The sequence below is a fragment of the Neopsephotus bourkii genome, unplaced genomic scaffold, assembly GCF_033783945.1.
Source record: "Neopsephotus bourkii isolate Nb327-2 ecotype Australia unplaced genomic scaffold, CSIRO-AGI_Nbou_v1 NB_53, whole genome shotgun sequence".
Classification (NCBI taxonomy): domain Eukaryota; kingdom Metazoa; phylum Chordata; class Aves; order Psittaciformes; family Psittacidae; genus Neopsephotus; species Neopsephotus bourkii.
The window spans coordinates 1,570,459-1,595,410 of record NW_026900570.1 but is presented as its reverse complement, the minus strand read 5'-3'; the positions used below and the strand labels follow the sequence as shown (position 1 = coordinate 1,595,410).

Sequence of the window (24,952 nt, the reverse complement as noted above, 5' to 3'; positions counted from 1 at the left end):
ATTAACAACAATTTCAAGTAAGAATTTCTGAGTTTAGGTGAGTATTTGAGGCCTTGTGGCCAGGCACTGTCGCTACTGAAACCTGAGGAAATTCCATCTTCAGCTTACCTGGCCCCAGAATTTTACTCTGTCATCAATCCAATATTAGGGAGTTTGAAGACTGTAGGCGTGTTTTGAACCTTAGGAGCAAAAGAGAAGGTGAGATGAAATCACCTTCAGTACTATAGTCAAATGCTTCCATGTCAGAGTGAATTAGAGGAGTATCACACAAAATCTTTGAGGCCAGAACTCCTATGGTGTATTGAAAGTGCTTGTTTCTTTCAGATCACCAAATATCAAATCCTAGGAGGTTTTCAAAACAAGACTGGCTAAAGCCCCATGCAACCTGGTTGGAGTTCACTGTTGACCCTGCTTTCAGCAGCAGATGGGTCTAAAGACCTGGAAATCCCTTCAACTTTGAATTGGTTTATGACTTTGAATCATGCACAATCTCCTTGAATAAGCATTATCAGGTCCTTGTTAAATACTGACTATAAGTTATCAGGTGATAATACATCAGATAATCTTTCTAGTGCAGACTGTTTTTTACTCCTGTACACATGGAGGACTGGAAGCTGGATTTTTGCTTTACATTTAAATTACTCATCAGTTATTCTACCCATAATTAATGTTTTTGAGGCTTCAGTGCCAGTTACCTTCGGAGATAGAGATCACGGATGGAAGGGATACAACAGGTCAAACACAAGTGCTTGAGAGTAAAGAAAAAATTGCTATATAACATTCCTTGGCCTCTGCAGACATCAACCCATGTGGGAAGAACAGCCTTTGAGGGATTTTATGAATCTCTTGCTGCCTGCATTAATGTTAAATCCTGGTTCCTCTTGGTGCTAGGCTCTATAGGGACATACAATGAAAGAAATATTTTGCTCTAAGGAGTTTATATTATGTATGGTCAAAGCTGAGGAAGGGCTTCAACTTACACCTAGGCAGGTAAATTATTTTCTGAAAGTCAGAGAGTACATCAGCAACAGACAGGATTCTTAATTCCATGTGCTGTTGACTTCATGATGAAATCTTCTGGTATTTAGGAATTGTAATCTACATCTGGGAAGATGTTATACTCTTCAATAGCAGCATCTTAATTCAGGAGTAAAATCGCTGTTCACCTGTAAATCAAAATACACATTTTGATTTATAAACAGTTAAGGAAATCTTTCTGGCTGTATTAATTCACCTATGTTGTCAGTTTAGTGACTTACCTTTTTCAACCTCAGTTGCATAGAATTGCATAGAATTTTGCGTTTTGTTAAAAATAATCAGCTGGCAGTTCCTGTTCCTTTGTGGGTTCTTCATTTGCATGATTTTTATCTTAATGATTTTTTTAACCTTTCATTTCCTTTCCATTTTTCCCATCTAAAAAGAAAAATCTGTGCCCTTACAGATCAGTCAGGTTTGAATGAACTTGCAAGTATCTGACTCAAGCTAAATTTGCTACATTTTTTTAAAGCTATGAGTTTGGTAAGGGTTAAGTTTATATTACTTAGAGTTGAATGTTCCAGCCTGGGAATTGTTTCAAGTGGCAGATTAAGAGGTTTATGAAGAGGTTTGTCTAAAGTATGTAGGATTTGCAATAGCAGGTGAAATAATTTGCCAGCGAAGTCTGGTAACCTGCCTCCAGCAGTTGTCAGCCTCTAATGCCGTGGTGAAAATTTGCTCTTTTCTCAGTCTCCCATGTACAGTCAAGTTATTTATAAAATGCATCATAGGATAACTTGGATACCAGCTCTATATCCTCCACCTAACCTGTCAACACACCAGGCCTTCCTTGTCATCAACCTGAGGAATGGAAAGATGGACATATGTAACAGTACCCTGAGGAATGGAAAGATGGACATATGTAACAGTATAATCTCTTTGTCTAGTTCCTGAATTCCATGTGAACAGGAAGGTTTGGGGTCTTTTTCCCCCCATCCCTCTTATTTTGTGCTTCCAGAGAGAGTTCAGGCTGTAATCAGTCATGTGGCTTTCTTTCTGCATGGTGACTCTCAGCACTTGAAGGCAAACCTTAAATTGCCAAGCACTGCTGTAAATTGGACAGGTTGCTGCATGGCTGGTTGGGCATTGTACCATGCTCATGTCGCTCCAGCTAAAAGCAGAGAGAATAAAGAGCTGTGTTGAAATGGAAGCTTTACATTTTTGGCTGCTTTAAATTCTCTTTTAGAGCTTTTGCACTCATAATAAAACACTTTTAAAGATAGTGTTTACTGGTTTGACACTAATCAGACCTGTGTTTCTGTACCTTGAAACTCCAAAACTTGCTCAATTATTAAATGTCATACCATGTCAGGGTCATATTTCACCCTTGCTTGCCCTCTCATCACCTATTTATTGTATAAATATTACCACAGCAAGACCACTCGGTGGAACAGGCTTTCATCAGTGCTTCTGTTTCCATCAGTGTTACCCAGGCAGCACACGAAGCAAAATCAAACAAGGACAGTAGTGTGACTTGGTGTAACAGTAGATTGGCAACCAGTTCACCTCTCCCAACTTCAGCCTCTATCTTCTCATGGGTAATGGAGATGGTTGCAGACCAGTGTGTTATCTGAGGAACATTAATGAGTGAGGGCACTTTTTGCTCTTGAATCTGTGATTGACTTTGTGGGCAGTCTTTGTGCATTCTCACTACTAGTGAAATGGGAAGTGTGTGTGTGTTTTGCAAGAATGCCAAGATGTAGCTAAAGTGTTTGGTGGACAGCTTGGATGGAATTTTAGCCTGGTTGGAGCATTTTGCAATTTAAGCATAGAATAAAAAAAAAAGTACGTGATGAGAAAGTGTACTTGATCTGTTTGTACTTTTTCTGGATCTCTTTCCTAAGAGTCATCCCTGGGTTTTGCTGAAGGGAAGGTGCAGTTTCTGCAAAAATAAAGTCATATTTCTAGTGCTACAGGATAGGTGATTATGCAGACAAGAGAACTTGAGAGACAAAAAGGTTGCCACCTACAGGGCCTTGCTCGTTCATTCTGGGAGCAGAGAACTGGCTAAAACCCACTGTCCACCAATCTCGGTTAAAGTTCTGAGTGTGCAGGGAAAACGTAGTTGATGTTGAAAGAGCAAACAAGAATGGATACCTGTACCTACATATTTGTTCATGTGTGCCAAAGGTTATTTTCTATTCAAATTATGAACTTTGTTGAAAGCTGTAGACTTTGCGTAGAACTCTGTGAAAAGTTGTTCTCTAGCATGAATAGTTTAAATACATAAGCACTGAATAAAAGGGAAAAAATGATTACAAATGTTGTGACTGTGAGAATATGTTGAAGACTGTAGTATGTGAGAGAGTTATTAGAGCCACTTCAGACCAGGATTACCCAAATACATATTTTTCTTTCAGTTTGTGATGTGTGGTGAAGGCAGGTCTAATGTTATGAAAACTGTATTTAATTCCTCCTGTGCATTGTCAGAGAGCTCATAATTATATTGTCTGTTGTGGGAAAAAGCAATCGAAACTAGAATGGATTCAGCCTTTACGAAATCAAAGCCAAGGTCTTAAGCGCCATCTCTGTGACACACCTGGAAGCACTGGCTTCCCATTCTGGACCTTGGAGAGGACTCAGTCCAGCCTCTTGCACTGAAGCACGATAGGTGTAGCTAGATTGGATAGAGGCCATTGAGGGCCAATAGGTCACACAGAGCCAGAGGGACTGACAAAAAGAGGGAACACGTACTTAAGCAGTATATGGTGCTCCTCTCTCATCCTGATCCTGCACACAGACAGACGTACAGGTTGAAGAACTGCCTCTACTGAATCCAGATGAGAGGACTGGATGATGCTACACCTCCCTCACCCAAGACCACCATTTCCATGAAAGTGGAGTGTCTAGGATGTTACAAAACTCAGATACGGCCTCCCAGGCTAACAAAACCAGGCCACCTCTAGCTAAGCTTGTTTTGGTAGAAGTTTTTACCAGTAGGGTATGCCATCTTCCAAAGCAGTGGGCTCTGCATCACCCCTTATTACTGTCTTAAACTTTGTCATTATCTTGACAGGAAATTATCCCTAGTGTGCAACCTAATTCTTATTTCCTGCAGATTAAGTTGAATTTTTGTTCTTGGCTTAGTGACCAAGGAGACTTTATGACCATTTATGTGTTACATCTTTTCTTCTCTTTCCTAGTCTTGAAACTGCAATTTTATCAACATACAGTCCATATTTGCTTTATTTTATAATCCTCTTGTTCTCTGGATTGTTCCATTTTGGGGCACAGTGTTTTGAAGAATCTCTGGACAAATAAGGTAGAGAAGGGAACTCACAAGAGTCATATGAAGTGGAAAAATTGGACATTTGTCCTGGTTTGCAACAGTTTTGTGTCACTGACTCATCCTCAAGCAGTTATCCCTTTTAGCAGCCCGGCTAATGGCCAGCTGTTCCCTGCTTCATATTTGGGCATTTCCTTCCTCCTTTCTCTAGCACTTTTTAGTTTATGGTGTTTTATTTCACAGATGAGGATCATTTCTCAGTTTTCGAGATCATACTGGTTCCTCTTGCTGTCCCTAAGAAAGCTCATGCCGTCAAAGTGAAATGATCTCATAATTATTATGAAGTAATCTCTAATCTGTTATCCAGGTAATAAAAAAAAGCACTGCCTACACCAGGCCAACAGTAATGCTGTGCTGGAGTCTTCCAACTTTAGTGGCAAGCCATTGCTAGTTACTAGTTCCCTTTTTGAGGTCCTTTTGAGAGTGGGCACTCTCACGGTGATTTTTAGCTGCACCTTATTTCTCTAATTTGGTTATGAGAATGTCCCGTGTGGCAATGCAAGAAGCTCACCAGAATTCAAAGCATATCGTATCTACTGTCTTCTTGACTCAAAAGCTGTTTATTGCTTCACATTAATGTAAATTAAGTTTTGATTTATTCTTAACCTACCCATGTAAGTTATTTATCTTAATCTCATCTGAGTAGCCACAGTAATTCACTGATCCCCCAAATTACAGAATAGGGTTATGCCTCCTGCTCTGCTCTGTAATTCCCTCACTTGGATGATAGAAAGTACCAAAAAAAACCAATAAATCTCCAATGCTGTCATATATATATATATATATATATATACACACACACACATATTTTTGGAGGCTTTTGTTTACTGCCTGTATACAGGTTGAGGAAAAAAAAAAAAAGTTAAAGATTTCCTCTGCAGACCTAGTTTGTCCCATAGGTTACTTGAGTGGGTAGAAAATACTTCTTGTGCTGGTGGAGAGCATAGTGTTATTTCCTTTGGCAACAGAAATATTTGAGAAGCTTCCATACACAATTTTTTTTTCTCTCTCTGTGCTTAGAAATGACTGAGCTTTGTATTATTGCCAGTCTAAGACTGTTCTATCATGTAACACATCGTACAAATCCAGTAATATTCCCTGATTTATGTCTGCTCTAACACCTTACAGCATCTGTGTGCAAACCATGTTTTCTTGACTAGTTTTGCTTTTTAATTCTTGCTCTAATATGCTTTGCCATTTGTAAGTTTTTACTGTGTCCAGGTAAACAGAATATAAGGGTCTTGGGAAAATAGCCTTGTCATCTGATTTGTGACCTGGAGTGTCTGGGATGTGGAAGCAAACCTGGAGAGAGGCTCTGGTGAGCAGTGAGGAGGCAAAGTGGGGTTTGTGGAGCCAAAATGTCACTGTGTAGTCCTTCCCTGGGTTGAGACTAGCTATTTTTGGTTAAAAAAAAAAAAAGCCCCAAACACAATGCTTGGTGTTAGCTTGAACACTAGTTTAACTGTATATGTTTATGTGAGATAGGAATGGCTGAGCTATCCTGCCTCTGAAAGTGTAGTCCTGCTTGAGAAGAAAATTGCCATTTCCAAAATCTCCTGGTATGTTTTTGCCATGTTGAACAAAGAAATAAGAAAGATGTGTACATCTTCATCCCTCTGGGCAGTTCTCAGCCTTCACTGAATTAGGAGCTTTTCTTACTGTTTTGTTTGAAGTCCTTAATTCCGTAACAGTCCCTAATCCTCACCTTCCCAATTATCCAGGTGTGACCATTTTTACTCACAGAGGCAGCCCTGTTAGCAGTGCCAAACTTGGAAAATTTGCATTTCTCTAAGAAAAATCACTGCAGAAAGAAGAACACAAGTAAAGTGTTGCTGGGAAAGCATCATCAGTGTAGGCAGTAAAGAAGTCATTGAAGTGGAACAATGAGGTAAACCTGACGTTGATTGGATTTAAAGCTCTAATCGCTTTCCCTTGCACATGAGTCTCATATTTGTTGTTAACTTTAATGAGACTTATGTGCCAAGCCTGCAAGGAGAATTGGTCCCTAATTCATCTCATTGCTGAACTTTTCCATTAGAAAGTATTCCCATGTCTTTCTGTTGGAATTTTGGTTGCCAGTATTGACACAGGCACAGACTTTGCAACAAGGAATGTGCCTCAGATCTGGTAGCTGTGGTGAGAAACAGCACCTGGGTAGATCGAGACATGTGCCGACTAGCGCACGACTAAAGCTCCTTAGCTCCTGCACCCTCCTGCACTGACTGGGTAAATGATTTTCTCTGTTTTTCTTTCCTCAGTTTCTAAAAAGAGGGATAATTTGTCTCCTTGATAGAGCTATCATGAGCCTGTTTGTAGAACTCCTTGGCAACTCAAGTTTTATTTGGCTGTTATTGTGAGCTTCACTCCTAATCAGCATTACTCTGAACTTTGATGTTAACTTTGGCCTACAGATATCTTATGTGATTCCAAAAAAGTGAATACCAGGTGAGCAGCTTCACCAGGTTTTAACAGGGGCTTAATGTGTACACTTACAGTAATGATCTTATAAACCCAGAATAATTGAACAGCAACCCACAAATCAGTCACAGTCTGCAAAATCCTAATTTGTGGCCACTTTCTGCCATCATCTTCATAAGATTTTTTAATTTATTGCTCTTCTTTTTCATGTTAATTTGCCCTGTGCTCTGCAAAAGCTACTTCAGCTTGCTGGCAGCTCAGGAATGGAAGCAGACCTGTTGCTCCTTGGCAGCAGGTGAATGCCTTGTTGCTTGAAGAGCCGTCCAGATTCACGTTTCCCTGGCAGCGAGCAGTTCAGCCAGGCCTCTTTGCTGCAGAGCTTTTCTGGGGGAAATTCTTAACTTATTTTCAAACTTCTGAATAACATTTTGGCTTCAGAATTTCTTTCTGCTCCCAGCACCCTGGGGCTTTGCCTGCTAGGCTGCCTTGCCTCCATAATTTAGACTTTTTTTGGCTTGAGGGTGGCATTAGTTAGGAGCTGCTCAAAATCCTTAGAACCATGTAGGAGATGCAACAAAGAGATCAAAATAACCATTTTAAGGTGTCGAAGTACCTGAGGAAAGTAGAATATTTTTCCTGGAGTCATCCTTAGTTGCTATCATGGATTTAAATATTCCTTTAGCTTTATGTCACATGTATTTGTGGTCAAAATATTAATGGAATTCAGTAGCAAAACATGACTTGTGGAAATTGCTGTTGTTGGTGATATAATGCAGGTTCTGGGCTGGTAGCATTAATATATGATATTTGTTAACAAACAGTACTTGAGAGTCATCAGTCATTGGGAGGTCTGCTGTGGGTTGTTTTGGGCTGCTTTGGCTCTTTCACTAGCAAAGCTTAACAGCTTTATTATTTGGGATAACATTAAATTGCATTCTCTAAACTAACCCTGCACTCTTTCAACTGCAACTGCAATGACTGTGAGTTGAGTGGGTGATAGCTTTTTGGCATAAAAAAAAGGTTTTATTTTTCACTAATTACAATACTCTGCTATCTCCTAAATGAAACATATTGAATTACAGCTGGATTGTAAATCATGTTTTTCTTTTCCTGTGCTCTTGCTACATTCCTACTTAGAAAACTAAAATAAATTCTAGATTATCATGTCCTTTTGTAGATCTTACAAGAAACGTTTTTAGTCAATAGTATAAATCTCAGTTGTTTAACCTCTGGCCAGAAATTATGCCTGTAAAGTATTATGTGGTGCCTGAAATGTTTCTCTCAGCTTGGATTGTTCTGTGGATTTGGATGATAAGGTTGGAGCTTTGTTTTGTTTTTCTCATATACAATTGTACTGGGGTATTTGGCTTAAACAGCCATAAAGAGGTAGGGAAATTCAAAGAGAATTTCTGTAATAGCTATTGGCATGTACATATTGGAACAAATGATACATGTAGTCATTTCTGAATGGTTTTGCTCTATTGGTTCACATCAGAATAAATGGTGATGGGGATATGTGTTTGTGAGGACCGGTTTAACTGGTTGGGTTAGTTTTTCATCAGGATACAGACGGAACCCCTAGAATCAGTGGGAGATGTCCTAGAGCTACTTTAGTACTCCCTCAAGTCCCCAAGAAGACTCCAAAGGCAGGAGCACCTGGGGTGCCACCCACAAAGCCTGACATATGGCCACCATGGGAACCATGTAGGGTTTTATTGTGCTGTTGGAAGACACTAACTGGAGGTGAGTCCAGCTTAAGTAGCTGATGACTCCCTGAGCTTTCGTTGGGCTGGTGGATGCATATTTCAGGCATTCCTTTCAGCTTTTCTGTAGGTTGGTCTAAGAGATGGACTGGGGACATGGGCTTGTTTGGGAATGCCTCTATTTGGGCCCCCACTGGTATGTTGGGGCAGGCTGCAGTTATCTTCAAAGCTTTACTTTTGATAGACCTGTGTCTGGGGAGCACCACCACTTCATTTGATCCTGTTCTCTCCTTGCATCCCTCTAGAAGCAGATGTGTGAGCTTGAGGTTTTAGCAGAAGTGACGATGGGAGAGACTGAGATTAAGCAGGATAATCCCAACTTTTGGCCCCTGAAGGGCAAAACACATAATTTATTTCCTAGGCTTGACCTACACTGGAAAAAAGCTGAGACTGAGAAAAGATGTAACCATGCTGGAATGTGTGCGTTTTAGGGTATGTTTGGAATAAATTGTATCCTGTATGTGAAACTGGAGTGTGAAATGGTGAATTGATAACTGATGAGGCTGAAAGTTAAAGACTTTATATTTTGCATGTGTGTTAGTTGGCAGAACAAAATGGTGAAAAGAGAGGACAGAAATGAGAGAGAGCAAAAGAAATTATAATGAGAAATGTGGGCAAATGTGTTATTGCCAAATTTAGCCAGCTGAGTTGATAACAGTGTATCCATAGATAACCTAAATAAAATGCAGGAGTCCCCACAGTCCCTATATGATTGGTGCTCATTGTGTGAGCATGACGTGTCTGCTCATGTGAAGCAGCACACAGACATGTGCCACTTAGTGTGATGGTTCTGCCTATATGTTGATCAGCTGGCAGGAGTGGAACTGTGACAGACTGCCCTTTAGTAGCTCTGTGAAGATCCACATGGCCCATCCCTGCTGAAAGGATACAGCGTCCCCTTGAAGAGGGAAAATTTAAGCTTCTGTTCATTTTCACAATTCTCATAGGCTTTTAGGTGTTTGTTTTATTTTCTGAAATAAACTGTGAGCAACAAATCATCTGCACCTTTTTTGTTTCAGCTGACAGTTGATTTCCTTCCTCTTTCTCTTTGAAGAGCTGAACTTTTCTTTTGTAGTTGTTTGTTGAACTGTCGGCCCAAGGTCTATTAGAGTCCTCAAACCTTTGCAGCTCTGTGGTTACAGAACATATTATAAGACCTCAGGAACTGCAAACTCAAGCCAGAAAGTAAACAGCTGTTACAGCAGTACAAAGAGCAGGTTTTCTTTATTCCTTTGAACACAGATTTGTGGTTGCCAAATATCCACATCAGTTTTGGGGCCTGAATTGCTTGATCTTATGTTTGAAATTTCAAACAAAAGTTGTTTGTGGTTAACAGTGCAAAACATGTTTCCAGTTGTTCTTTTCACTGTCCTTTTTGCAATGCTTTGAGCATCCCTCTTTGGTATTCACAGGTTACATAAAGAAGTTTCAGTGAGTTTGAATTCCTCAAGCACAGAGAAACAGGAGGCAGAGAAATGAGTCTAGACTGGCCTTGCTCTCAGTGGCAATCTTGCCTTGCTGTTGGCTCTCGGAAACAATTTGACCATGTTTGTCTTTAGTGATTGAGAAAACCAGCTCTGGAATTGCTATAGTTGGCAGAGGTACCTATCAGTAGAGAACATGCTGTATGCATGGTACTGTTTTATTGGCTACTACAAATCAAAGAGGATTTGAATGAATTTCATTAGATGTTTCTGACTATCCCAGTCCAAATTAATATATAAGGATTTTATATAAACATACACAAGAAGCCTTGAAAGAATATTGGTAAGGTTACAAAGTCAGCACCTCCAAAGTTAGGAAATGTTTGGATACAAGTAGCTTGTCCAACTTACACTCCTTTCTTTTCTACAGATGCATGTGTCCGTGTATAAGCCTGTAATATGCCATTGGTGTTATGGTAAGGTAATGCTGCCAGGACTTCAGCTTCCTCGTTGGCACATATACTGACACTGGCCTACCAGCTTTTGTCTTATCTTTGGAGAGGATATATTAATCACAAAGAAGATTAATGTATTTTAATCAAAAAGGATGCCAGACAAATTGGTGAAGTGTTCTCCTATAGAACGCAGGTCTCGTACAGGTGCTATGGCATATGTCAGTCCTGTGTCTTCTCCTGCCTCAGCAGTAAAGATCTCTGTTTAGGCAACTGAGTACCACCCTAATACCCATTTACTATCCTGTAAGTTTAAACAGTAGGTCATACGTAGACACTTGTGGTGGGACACCTAAGGTTATGTGTCTTAATCTTAGTGGACTCCTGTCCATAATGTCTGATGACCATGTATCTTTACTTCAGGACTAATCAATTCTGTTAATGTTTTTGGAGGTGGGCAATAGTGAACAAACTCTTCTGCCAATTCCCAACAAAGCTGTCTCACTGCCATCCTGTGCCTTCAGCCACTCTTCACTCATGACTCCTTAATCCCAGTTTCCATTCTGTGGATGTCTGAAATCAGTTTCAATCCTCTTGCCCAGCAAGTATTAGTGTCTGTCTTCTACCTCTCAATCACTTGCTCCTTTTGTGGTGTTTTCAGACACTCTAGCTGCTTACTAGCTAGTCTTGCCAAATTCTCTCCCATAGTACTTCCCTTCTTTTGGGGATGTCAGTTGTTCAGTCCCACTGCTGCCAGTGCTTGTCCAGTATTTCTGTATAAAGTAGCTTTATTTAGATGCATTTTTGTAAGGAGAACAGAAATGTTTGCCCAATGCAGTCTGCCCTGCCAAATCAAAACTCTTTAACATGAATCAAGGAGGAGCTAGAAATCTCCTAATAAAATTCACCAGAAAATTGTTTCCTATACAGAAATGATGTATTTTCTGCTGTGTTTTTTAGAAGTGGCTTAAATATTTGGCTGAAGTTTTTTCAGATCGTTCCTGTTTGGGGCAGATGCAGCTCTGGAAAATTTCTGCCCTTTTACATTACAGTTTGGCAAGGCTTAAAGGCAACTTAAAACAAGTTGTTAAAATAGGAATTGCCAAATAGTAGATTCAAATGCAGTCCATGTTTTGAGCATGTGGCTGTAGCTGAAGCCATATATCAAGTTTATGGCTTTACAGCTAGTTTTGTAAGGCATCAGAGCCACTGACTTGCTGTGCAGCTTTCTGAGTAGCTGACACAGGAGCTGCCGCCTAGTGTTTTTTATAAACTGAAGAAATTCAGTAGTGCGGTAAGACTGCTATGGCCTGCTTGGTATTGTCCTGTTATCTCCTTGATGATAAGAAATTAATTTGGCCTGAGAGCTCAGTTTAAGCAGCTGAACGCTTCTGGTTACATCTGGAGGAATAAGCTGCTCTGGTGGTTGCTTAGAACAACAAATTGAGTGTCTTAAAAAGATCTGTGTGCAACGGCTTTCATTGCAATGAGTGTATTGTTGTGGGTTTGTATGTGTGTGAGAGAGATGAAAACGTGAGATACATCCCTGAAGTGCTGTGCTTGCTTTTTGTTCAATGTGAATGACTCCTGTTCTTTACTTCTAAGAGGTGCTCATCTGTTAGCACTAGCGCTGGCTGTCCCCATAAGTTTCATGCGAGAAGGATCTACAGGACACTATTATGTCCTATTCACAGAGGCACACCAAAAGCCACCGCTGTAACGTGCTACAGGAAAGGAGCTGGAGTAATCAAGGGTGCTACCAGCTTTTTACTTTGAAATTTACTTTCATGTCAGGAAGAATTTGTTAGATAAATTTCCCAGGTGGCCCTGGGAAAAGGGACCACACATAAAAAGATGAAAAAGAAGCAAACAAGGCACTTTCACATCAGGGCAGGAAGGAAGGAAGAAGAGGAAATCCCTCCTGTCCCAAACCCCTCCTTTCATTTTAGCCTCGAGTGTGTGAATCACCTCTTCTTCTCTGTGATCCAATGTTCATTCCATGCAGGAGCATAACATTTGTCCTTTCAGTCTTTGAACATCAAACTGTAGCACTAAACCAGATAAAGCTATTTACTTTTGTAAAATTGAAGTGAGAAATGGATTCACAGGAAGAAGGTTAGCTGTGTAAAAAATCAGCGGATGTTGCTGGTGTTCACTTTTCCCTGGAAGGCTCTCAATCACTCGTGGGCAAGCTGTAACTTGGAAGACCACAGCTAAAATGTTCATAGGCAGACTAAGTAAAGACTAAGAGATCTGGGGGAATACTGGCTGGGCTGGCTTTCAGCTGGGATGTAGTCTAGAGCCTGACACAATACCTGAGTCATCACTGACTGGAGTAGGTGTTGGATGTTTACTTGGCCCTGGGGAAGGAAATTCCACCTTGGAAATGCACTAATATCTTTGGGGTGGTAAAAAAAAATAACAGACATCAGTGATCCATAGACTAGGTGACCATACAGCATCATACTGCAATCTTCTCAATGTTAGAAGTTGCCCTGGTTCACCCTTTGGACAGGACACCTGTTAGCAACAAATTTGCATAGGAGAAAGGGGAATAATAATAATTGCCTAAAAATAAGTACAGTATGAAGCTTCATATTACGTTGAAATATAGTCCCAGTCAGTGGTCACTTCCTTGCATGACCTTGAAATCTAGCATTTGAAATGGTGTTTTCCAGACAGTTATAGGGGTTAAATTTTCTTCCCTCAGTTCCTTTCTGCCTCTCCCTTATATGAGAAAATAAACCAAAATAGCCCTGTATCTACTGATACAGAGATGTTGTCACTGTATTACACAAAAATGTGACTTCACAGTATAGCTTCCAAAAGCAATGAAAGATTATGTTGCAAAGTTCACGTTAGAGATATTTCTCTTATTCCTTTCCCAGAAATAGTATCTGCTGATAAATTTTTAGTGGAAATGTGTACTGAGAGTCCTAAGAGAGGTAATCAGGCTCTAACACCAAGGAATTAATTCTGTAGAGAAAAACCTTTGGTAAAAGAAGCTTTAGCTGAGGTGGAAGAGAGTTTATTACACATGTCTGTGTTCCATCAGAGTTTCAGCAGGAGGTCCCCGAGGACCTCCTGCAACTCGCTCAACACGCGTATTTCAGGAGCGTTAGAGTGGAAGGCTGAGGGACTGGGAAACTTGTTTTCAAAAGCTCCTTTGCAATCAGAAAGGGAGGCAGTGGTCCTGGAGAAACAAATATCTCAAACCGTACGTGGATGGAAATGTTTACTCTGTTCCAGGACATATATTATGCCACACTCATAATGTTTTGACTTCAAGTGCTAGGAGGGGGCAGCCCAGGAGTATTTTTGAAGTTGTCATTCCTCCTTTTTTTTTCCTTCCAAAATAGCTGACAACTTGTGCATTCATGGAAAACTGCTGCTAATAATACATGCATACAGTAATTAACATATTCTAAAGAAAATAAAATTCTCTTTTCAGAATATGTTAATGAACTGTAGGGGTAGATTATCTTTGGCAGGAGCACTGCAGAGGTATCCAACAGCAAGCGCAAGGTTGAAAGACTTCCTGGAGTGGTTTGCATAGCCCCTATCACTGGCTGTTTCTTGATGAAGATCCAAAGGTGCTCTTCGTCATATTTACTCCTGGTGTTGTGGCCAAATTGTTCCCTCAGTTTTTTTGATGCTCCCTTATTTAATGCCATATTATTATTTTTATTTCATAATCACACTGAATGATACTTGTTACTGTATAATGTTCTGTTAAAAAACAGTATATCTGAATAGTGTATAGTCTAAAGAAGCAGCAAAGAACAGCCAGCAGGGGAGAAATGAGAGAGGTGAGGAAAAAGATCCTACGTACACAAAACTTGTGAGAACCGCTGCTAATGTTTTTTCCTTTTCATAATAAATACAAGTAAGGAAGAGTTGCCATCACACCTTTTTGCTCTAAATTGAAACTCCTGCATTTTGCAAAAGTGGCTGCACAGCCTGGTGTGGAAAAGTGTTTCTTCCTGATAGATCAGTGGAAGTAAATAAGGCTTGCCAGATTGAAGCACACTTTTCCCCTGTAGACTAGAGAGGCTCCTCTTCCTGTGAAGGGTTGGAGCAGATGATCTTGAAGTTTGCTTCCAACTTGGGCTATTTTATGACTTGTAGAATGTTGGTTCAAATTGGTTAATCTTTTAAATTAATAGGATATAATTTAGTATTCTGACTGCAGCCTTATGGTGCTGCCCTCAGTTGAGACTGGGACTTTGGGGGCATGTCTGGAAGCCCTGGTGTCTGTGGAAGGGGACTGCAGTGTGAGGAGGCAAACAAGCGATGCTTTGTTTGGGGGTTGTAGCTGTTGTTGATATTTTTTTTTGTGGGTTTAGGCCAATATTATGTCAAATGTACAAAGTTAAAAAAAAAACAACCCAAGCAAACAACCAAAGCCCACAGTTTTATCAAAATGCTTAAAGTATGTTAAAAAATAAACAAACCTAACTAAGATTTGATTGAGAAGAGAGACCCATCAGCCTTCGGGGTTTGCCAGAGTTAATTCAAGCAGTAGCTGGGAATAGAACATGGATACCCTGCCAGCCTCAACCAGAAAGCCATCTTTCATCACTCAAAGTACAGATCTAAGTGGGAGTATGGGCCATGGGAGGTGGGAAGGCCTAAAAATATTCACATGTAACACCAGATTTTATATATGTATCTGTATCTATATCTATCTCTCTCTATATATGTATTTTTAGATAACTATGTATAATCCCACATTATTAATCCTATTGATCAGGATCAGGGTATGAGTAAGATGAATCCAGTGACAGTTTACAACCTTTTCTTTGTAAGGTGTAAAGGTTACAGCTTTTAAAAGACTCCCTGTTTTAAATGATTTCATGAACCTTGTAACTACCCCCGAACCCCATTTTTATATATGCCATAGTGATTGCTTTGTGTACAGTGCTTTTTTACCTTATAAAAAGCCCCACAAACCAAACAAAACCCCCAGACAAAACCGGAATACTGAAGAAATGGGTGCATCCTATAGCTGGAATTGCTATTTGCAAGCTTCTGCCTGTTAAATAAACACTGAACTTCTATCACAAAAGTCATCTATTTCAGAGTTAATTACCACATGGCTTCCACTGGGCTAGTGGATGCTAAAATAAGCCAGGGGGGCTCTGCCTCCAAGCACCTTGCATCCTTTTGGGAAGGGAATGTGACCCTGAACTCCCAGCATCAGTGGAGGGGAGCCCTGACCACCAGCCTTTTCCGCATGGCTGCTCTGCCAGCAGCCTCAGCCCATGCGAGCTGGGCAACCAACCCACAGGTATGGTGGCAGCAGATGAAACAGCCTGGCTCTCAGATAAATAGTCTGTATTCCAAACCTCCCTGCGATCATCTGTAGGTTTCAAGGTCTGACTGCTCTTGCCAATAGGGTCTAGCATAATACTGTAGATGTAGCTGCTCCTAAAGTGTTCGTGCCAGTCTGCAAATGCTCATGTTGCTTGTACTCATCATGTTCAGCCCCCAGCTGCTGTATGTCTCTAAACAAAAATGAGTGGATAAACTGGTTACTTTATTTTCACTAAGCTGACAAACACATTTACCACATTCTTTAGGGTGAATTTGTGACTCTGTGTCAGGTTTCTGCATTGCAATATGTTTATTTAGAAGTATTTATTTTCTGGCAATGCTGACCTACTTGAAATGCCGTGGGGTGCTGCTGTCTCCATTCCTTTTTTCAGCAGCCAGTTGATACCAGCAGAGATCTTTGTACTTCAGCCTCTAAACCTTTGATGACATTTTAACTGCTCATTACTGTATGTAGGCAGCCACTTTATCCTATTCTAGGTGGGCTCTTTCTTCAATTCAGAGTTAATGGTTACTATTTATTGCACACTTTAAACCTGCATGCAGCAAAGTTGCTACGTGTACACGGTGCCTTAGAAAACCCCAAATCCCCAGCATGAAGAACATACTGTCCCTAGCCGGGCTGTGCAAAAGTGTGAGTACGTGGGTAATTTACCTGTACCCTGGAGGCACGGGGACAACTTAGATGAAATATCTGTGTCCAGCATGACTGAGTTCTGAGATGGGTGACAAATAGTCATAAGGTTCAGAGAAAATAAAACGTGCTGTGCAGCGTGCAAGAGCATCTTAATTCCAGGATGGCTGTGCTGTGATGTTATTGTAGCAGGATGTTTTCTTTTGGGTAAATAATTAGAACTCTTTAGAGCTGCGGATGTGCTGTAGCATTATATGTGCTCAGCCACAAACACCAAGCCAGGCTTAAAATATTATAGACAGTTCAGGTGTGACTGGTTTTATGTGGAGCTAATTACCATCACCTTTTTTCCTTCTTACTACCTCATTATTCCACCCCATTCACCCAGATTTTTTGGCACCGATTCCCATCCCAATTGCTGCTTCAGTCCCCAGGAGTGCACGTTGCTGAGGGAGGGAACATGCATCAACCTGCAAAGGTATCAAGGAGGCAGCAGCAGAGCAGAGGCATCTCCATTCATCCATGTTATTGTTACTATGTCCTCATGGAAGTGCTGGTCCTTCACTGATCACTCTGGGATTAGCGAAGCTGAAAAGTCATATTGCAGAGTACACATTTTCCTAGATCTCAATAACCATACCCTAGATCTTGGGTTTGCACGCAGATATATGAGGATTTTATGCTGAAGCATGTGGTTGGAGGGCTTAATCTTAACCTACTAGCTCCTGCTCCCTTGTGGTTCTCTCCCATTTCTAGATGTTGCAGTATTATACTTCTTCTTGTCTTGTGGGCCCATTTCTGTCTCACAAAGGGTGCTTCTCAGCCAAGCCTTTAAGGGGTATGCTAGAAGCAGGGTAAGACCCATCTCCTGTCTTTCAGGACTTCTAAAATCCAGTGCTTTGTTAGAGAAGGAAAGAGGTGGGCTGTCTAAGCTCATTCAGGTCCTACTGAGTGACCAATTGATTTTGCACAATTCTGATTCAAAACCTCCCAGAGTGTTGCTGATACTGGTGTCACAGCCCCTCTGAATGCCTTGGGCAAGGCTGAATGAGGGGCCACTAAGCCTCTGTTCTGTTTTATTTCTCCTCAGAGATCAGGACATCTCTGTGGGACTTCATCCCCATCACAGAGGTTACAGTCCAAAGTGCCAGTCCTTTGCTTTTTGAGTTACTGAACACTATTTCCTAGCCCAATCCTCACAATTCTTCCCTGTCACTCAGAGACCTCGGCTGATCCCAGGCACAGCGCAGCTCTGTGCTGGCACCTCTCCAGGAGCGCTTCCAGCCTCCTCCTCCTCATGATACAGGAACGGGGATGCATCCCTCCATCTGTGAGGCTCTAGAGATGGGGAAAAGGTGGGAAAGGTGGTGGGAACGGCCAGTGCAGGACAGGGCACAAGGATGATGTTGTTCACCCTCTGATACTGTTATTATATGAATACCTAATAATTTCATATCATTTGCATTTGGATATGCATGTAAATACAGAGAAAAAAAAACAAACAACAACCTTCAGCAGGTTTAGTCCTGCTGAAGACCTAGACATGTTAATTTGAGCCTGCAGCTATCCTGTTTTCGGTACCCGAGCTGGATGAGGCATCTCTGGTGCAGCATGATCAACCTTCATTGCAGAGGCTTGCAGGCTGCTCCCTCCCTCAGGAGAGATGGGCACTTACTTACTGGGGTTTGGTGTTTTTTCCACATGGATGCTCTCTGTCTGGTTTGTCAACAGTGAGTCAGGAATCCCAGCTATTCAGTTCATTGCTTGGTAGATCATGCTGAAAAATTGCAAAGAAAAAACTGTGACTCTTTGAGATGAATAAAAGAATGAATTGTGGATTTTGATTTTCATGAGATTTTTTTCTCTGCTCTCTTTCCATTATGTACTGTATCTGCAACCCTGATTTCCAGTTTTCCTCCTTTGGGCGATGAACTCCACAGTTCATTCCTACCTTTTATTCTCGGGCTTAATGCTTTTTTTCCTTGTACTCTCTTTTCCAACCCTTGCAGATCACAGCTGCCTTTTGCCAAACATTAACTCTTGAGAAAGTACTTTGGGTGTCCTGCTGAGAGCTGGTGTAGTTTATGATGCAGTTCAGGAGTTTTCTCTCCCTGTTTCATCTTTTCCTTGGACTCTGCTGGCCTCCCAGCTGCTGCTGTGGCTTTTGCTGCCCATCAAGGGGTTGCTGCTTTCCCCCAAGCATGCCCCAAGTGCATTGGCTTCTTGACTGCAGGCTGCTGTGGTGCACATCTGTATTGTGTGTCGCTTTTGGTTTCTGCGGTAGGAGCGGGGATAGAACAACCATGAATATGATGACTGTGCTCCTTGTAAAAATACAGAGAATCTTTCTTAATTACACACTGAACTAAAGCCCTGCCCTGCCATGCAGAGCTCTGGCTCACCATATGCTTCGGTAATCACTATATGCTGCTGTGTTTCTACATGGTATCTTCACAGACAGTAGCTCCATTGAATTCAAGGGACTGCTTGCCCAATAAGAACAAGGAAGCTATAATGGAAGCACGCCCTATTGAACTCATTGAATTTATGTAGTACTTAGAAAACCACCAGATCTTTGTGGAAAATTACAGAATATAAATAACACCAACCAATAGCCAGGCATTTTTAGTCTCCTCAGGAAAATCGTGGAAAGTTGCTGTGCTGCTAGTTTGAAATTTATGATCCTGTAGGCTTGTACTTGGACCAAGAAGATGAAATAGAGTTGGTGTGCTGGAACAGCTTGAGGGAATTTTGCAAGGATTGCGTGCCACCAAATCTGAAGCTGATTGAAGGTCTGGCTCTGAATTTTTGCAAACTCCTCAAATGGAAAAACAAGATACATCTGGTGCATCGCTGACACTGTTTCGGTTCGGCAAGTAATTCTGTAGCTTTATGCTTGTGAAAGTGTGACGGTTACGAATCTCCTCTCCTCATACTTCGGCCTTTGGGCTGTAAGTGTGTGTGTGATTCATTTTCAAAGGCACAAGTGGGTTTTGGTGGTTTTTCCCCTCCAGTGTTCCTGCTTCGGAAAGTGTGAAAATCTATGGTCAGTCCAAATATGTGAGTGATCTAGAAGTGCTCCAAAATGAAATCTTTTTTTTAGAGGGGCCTATAGGGATGCTGGGGATGGACTCTTCATTAGGGACTGTAGTGACAGGACAAGGGGTAATGGGTTAAAACTTGAACAGGAGAAGTTTAGATTGGATATAAGGAGGAAATTCTTTCCTGTTAGGGTAGTGAGGCACTGGAATAGGGTGCCCAAGGAGGTTGTGAATGCTCCATCCCTGGCAGTGTTCAAGGCTAGGTTGGACGAGGCCTTGGGTAATATGGTTTAGAGCGAGGTGTCCCTGCCCATGGCAGGGGGGTTGGAACTTGATGATCTTAAGGTCCTTTCCAACCCTAACTATTCTATGATTCTATGACATGCATTTATTAAATGAATAACGATTGCTGAGCTTGAAATGCAAAGACTTGAGAATTATTGAAAAGGTCTAAAAAGTCTGAAAAATGTATTGGCATGGAAAGTTGCTTATGTAAAGCATTTTCTAGAGTCTTCTAAATTGTCCTTAATATATAAAGAAACAACTGGAATTCTGGATCCCTGTTCATGCAGACTCCTAGAATTTATCAGTAAAGTGTGATTGAAAACACAGTTCAATAGCTTTATTTGGGCATTTTCACATGTTGCACCATTTTATGCAAGATGCTGTACAGGAATTCACTGCTGCTTTTTGTCACTGGGGCTTCTGTGTCTCAGCTCTGAGCCTCAGCATCTCCAACAGAGCACGTGCATTTGAAATGCCAATTTGAAACAAGGTATTTATTATTCAGAAGTCAGTTTGTTTTTTTCTCGGGTCTTCCCTAGTTACCTATCCAGCCACATATGAGCACAGGTATTTCATCTGGGAATATTTCAGTCCCAAGAGAGGTTTTAATTAATTGATAAGGAATACATAAATATTTACATAATTGGGATTTGGCCACCAAAGGCCTGTAGATTTAAGAATAGCTCGGGCTTCTTTGGCAGAGCACTTCAACATAAATGTGAGCAGTCATTAAATAATGGTAAGAAATGGAACAATAAAACATCCCTGCCTATTTTTCACCCCAAAAGGGTGAAAGAAAATGGCAAATGATTCAGTGTTTTTCATAGATGTCAGAAACTGGACAGAATCCAAACACTAGTTCAGCAAATATTTATGAAATGGTATCTAAACCATTAACTGTTCTTATCTGAAATGTAGTTGTGCAATCTGTTTCTTCTGCTTCATGCTCCTTATCCAAAGGTGGGGGAGGAAAAGGCATGTTTTTGAGGTAGAATCTGTGCTAAATTAGACTTTGAGACCAGAACCAGTCTTGAAGATTAATTGTTTTTAAAAATGCCGTAATGTGTCTGAGTGATTCTTGAAACTGGCTACATCACACTTGAGCCCTGTGAGTGATTTGAAAGGGATGATTTAGGGAAATGGGACATTTTCCTGGCTGTCAATACCCCTTTTTATTTGAACCAATCTTTAATCAGAATAATCCTTTTAAGTCAGCTATACAGGGAAGCATCTGAGATGAACCTTGTTTTGCACTGTGACTTGTAGGAGAACCTCTTTTATTCCAAGATGAAATCAGTCTTCCCTTTTGCCCCCTCTTAGTCAGCCACAGATACTTTCCTTTCTCCTACAACTCAAGTAGGTGAGACACAGATGTGTTTTGCTTGCTCCGGCTGGTTGACTGGTTTCTCTGGTACCTTTGAAACAGAAATTAAGACTAAACGTTTTTGTTTTCCTAAATTATTTGTATATTCTGCCTGCATAAAATATTTAGCTGGGGAAAACCCTTCTAAATGCTGAATATTTCTGTGTTAAAAAGGGCTGCCACTGAGCTTGCCTTAGAATGGTTCAGGTAATAGCTGCCATTTGTGAGTGAACAGTACGTACCATTTTCAGCTATTTTGTTCTGAAGCAACTTGTTTTATCAGATGCACTTAGCCGGCCAAGGGAGGGGAGGGCAGCAGCCATTGCATAGGGTGGGTTCTCTGCCTGGTACAAGAGGGGTATCAGCTGGCCATCACCTCTTTTGCTGCTGAACAAAACATACTGCCCTGCTTCAGTGACATTTATTATTTGTTTTAGACAGAATTAAGAGTGGTGTTGGTTCCAGTCAGTTGCAAAAAGGTGCAGGGTCCTACAATGAATAGGATAAATAGTGATGTGAAAACCAAGCCTGCCTTTCTGTAACAGTTTAGTGACAGGCAGCCATTACTTAAAGCAAACCCTCCATGTTAGAGTGTTTCAATACATCGTCATAAATGTTATTTTGAAATGACCGCAAAATGATGGGCAGTAATTCATGACTCAGGATCCGGACACCTGTTTCTTCAGAGAAGGTGTCACTTCATCACATGAGTAGTTCGATGCCTGTTGTTAAAGTACAAGAAACTGTGGAGGTGATCTTTCTGCTTTTTGCCTTCATGTCATCTTTATTCTACCAGAGGTGACTTCATCTGTGACAGCCTTCAAAACCATCTTGGCTAAGGATATGGCCTTGTGGTCTGGGGGGGTGACTCCATTGACAATAAAGGATACTATGAGATTGGTTGATGGAATAATCAAAGCTGAATGTGATTATAAAGAGGGATTTGCCAAGCAATACTTAATTAAGAAGAAAACAGGGCTCCTTACCATCCGTCAGCTCCTACTGGTAGAGGTTGCTTTGCTCTGCTAGCACTTGCTCGTGTGATACCCATTCAAAATCTGCTGTTGTCTTTATTTTTGATGGTAATGTTATACTTTGTTCTTAGACCCCGTGTTTGTCCAGTGAGGTCTTTATAATAAATTACAAAGTCAGTTAAGTCTTCCCCTGTTCATGCTGCCGGTGGGAAAACTAAGCCCAGAGAAATAATGGGACTTTCGTACAGCTACAAAGTGGACTTGTGGTTAAATGGGGAGCAGGGCTGTTACAGTGCAGCAGACACTCCAGCAGTTGGAAATGCATCTGATCTGTGCTGCCTTCACTAAGTATTCGATACTGATGCAGACGCAGTCTTGGTTATCTGAAACTTCTGCTGCTATTGCAAACAGGATCTGTTTTTCTTCTGATCACATTAAAATCATCTGTGGTTATTCGAACTCTCCAACTTCCCTGGTGTACCCGCAACATTTAGCTAATGCATCCAGTACGGTGCTTAATTACCTGCTTATACCATCCGTGTGTGTCACTGGCCCCCGTCAGAGTTAATGTGGCAGGTTGCTGCAGTCGTGTAATCGAATCTTGCAATGTCTAAAGCATTTTTGGCAGGGAGCCTGCAGTGAGGGAGAAAACCATCGCCTGCCTTCTCCTGCGATACCTACGGCTTCTGCTGTGCTCTCGCAGCGCCGTGATGGGAAGAAGGAACACACCCAGCCCTGGTCCCCATCTGTTGCAGCATCGGGTTCAGTAGCAGAGCCCGAGATGTTTAAATGCGCTTGCCTTTAGGGAAAAGCTTTGAATGCAGTTCTTCAATGGACATTTCCAGCCAGACTGCAGGATTTTTCAGAGCTGTAAGTCAGAATGGGGCTCGATTATGTGTGGGTTTCTTTGGATTTAAGTTCTTATTTTTTGGTTTATTTATCTTAGCAGGGGAGTAGGTTTTGCATTCATTTAGGTGGACGCCCGAGTGCACTGCAGGACTGTGCTGAGAGGCAGGCATTCTTCAGGCTCTGTAAGAGATGCATGGTTCTCAGATATTTTTTCTTTTTTTTTCATTGTGTTTTCTCTCTTTTGTGTATGCATGGCTGGCACTGAGCTGCTGTCCTGTTTGTAGAGCATTTAATTACAATAGATACTCCAAGGCTGAACATCATGTTCTTTTATCTAGTTAAAGAATGTAGCTTGGGGTTTTTATTTTTTCCTTGCATAACTTTTCCTTAGTGTTTTGGAAAGAGAGATTATTTTCTGGGGGGTGTTTATTTAATTTCAGCCTAAAACCATCTGCTCTCTGAATCCTGCAATGCCTGGCTTCTCATACTGCTCATCTCAGAGCAGCCTGAACTGCTGGGCAACTAATTGCCATGGTCAGTCATTGCAAACCCCGAATCATAGGTTTTCAGGAGCTCCAGTTTTGCTTATTGATTTGAATTTGATATTCGATAAGGTTTGTCAGTATAAAGAGATGTATTACAGGGTTCATATGTTTCTCTTGCATTTTTTTCTTTCTGCTACCAGGATTAATGTTGAGTACATGCAATTTGTGCTGCAATTAATAGACCCGTGAGATAATAAATATCCGTTAACGACAAGGATTAGCCTTTCCTGGGATCAGACCTGAAGCCTGAAGGGTTTAAAGGTGCTTCATTAGTGGGGTGATGGGAGGAGTTTGGTGAATAGCAACTGAAATTTGTGCTAGTAAAGGATGAAGAGTATTCTGCCAGCATCTGATGTGTTTTGCTTGTTGGTCACTGTGGTTTAGCTGCTGCTATAGGCCACAGGAGAGATTGGGGTATCTGCCTTTGGGGAAGAGATTTCACCCTCAGCTCTATCTTGTGTGGGCTGAAGAGTCAGGAGTTTGGGAGAGGCTGGAAAGCAGAGGCTGCATGGACTTCAAGCAGCCCTGGGTGGTGAGAGAAACCTGAAATTGGGAGGGAGAAACATGGTGAAATTTGGAGTCTGGGGGCCAGGAGCATGTGTCAGAAGAGGGAATGATGGGCAGGAGGGCGAAATGGATCCTGCTGGCAGAGGGGCAACCCTTAATCCAAAGGGAAGCAATGGGAAACCCAGCAAAAGAGAACTCAAGTACTCAACTTAGTCCTTTCTTTTTTTTTTTTTTTATTACTGGGAGTGGAACAAACCATATTTATTCTGAAAAATGCCACAGTTTGAAATAAACACAAAACACCACCCCCAAAACCCACCCTGTCAATCTGTACTGCAATGTCTGACCCTCAGCAGAAAGAAATTAAGAGAATAAAGCAATATTGATGCAAGCCTTTAAAGGCAAACGTGGAGGTGATGGAAATCATCTCTAGCCAGAGTTTGCTTCAGTTAGCAAAGAGCCACCGGTTTTCCAGCAGGTGGAGAAAATCCCTGTGTTGTTTTGGTGTGTTTGGCCACCGAGCAGGTTGAATGACAAGCTGATCTGAAGCCAAGAGATATTTAATGATCTTAAAATATAAAATAAATGGCAGAGCTGTAAGAGCTTGTTATCATGTCTATATGCACGTTATATGTACATATTTGCCATATATAGTCTCCTATATGAGAGCTATATGTGTAATGTAAAAAATGTGTAAAAAACCAACCTGATGTTCTGTGAGATGAGCACTAGCATGTCTACATCTGGGAGGACACAGTCACCAGTGAAATCTGTTTCTCACCATCACTGCTAGAAGTAATAGGTATTTTTGGTTTTAGAAGTAATACATATTTGGTAAACTTAGCCTCTTGCTCTGATGTAAAAGACACTTTCCTAGTAGGTATATAAAGACTTCTGGTGACTGGTTGCGGCTCTAAGTGTGATTTCTATGCCTAATAGAGATCAAAATAAATGTTACTGAAACTTGGATTCAAATGCATACTAACAGTTGTACAGCTACTCAATATGTATAGGTAGAAATTGACATTCTTGATAAGAAAAA

The 24,952-nt window shown here is 41.1% G+C and overlaps 1 protein-coding gene across 5 annotated transcripts in view; it reads left to right on the top strand.

Annotated features, from left to right (window-relative positions):
- PRKAG2 (protein kinase AMP-activated non-catalytic subunit gamma 2) overlaps positions 1-24,952 on the top strand; it is a 217,887-nt gene that overhangs the window by 27,873 nt on the left and 165,062 nt on the right. For 2 of the 5 annotated variants that reach the window (XM_061349041.1, XM_061349027.1), the window contains exon 1: positions 22,714-22,879. The exons of the other annotated variants lie outside the window; for them this stretch is intronic. In XM_061349041.1, coding sequence (XP_061205025.1) covers positions 22,799-22,879 — 81 coding nt within the window. In that variant the 5' untranslated portion in view covers positions 22,714-22,798. Of the gene's footprint in view, positions 1-22,713; positions 22,880-24,952 lie in introns of those variants that run through there. 5 annotated transcript variants of the gene reach the window in all.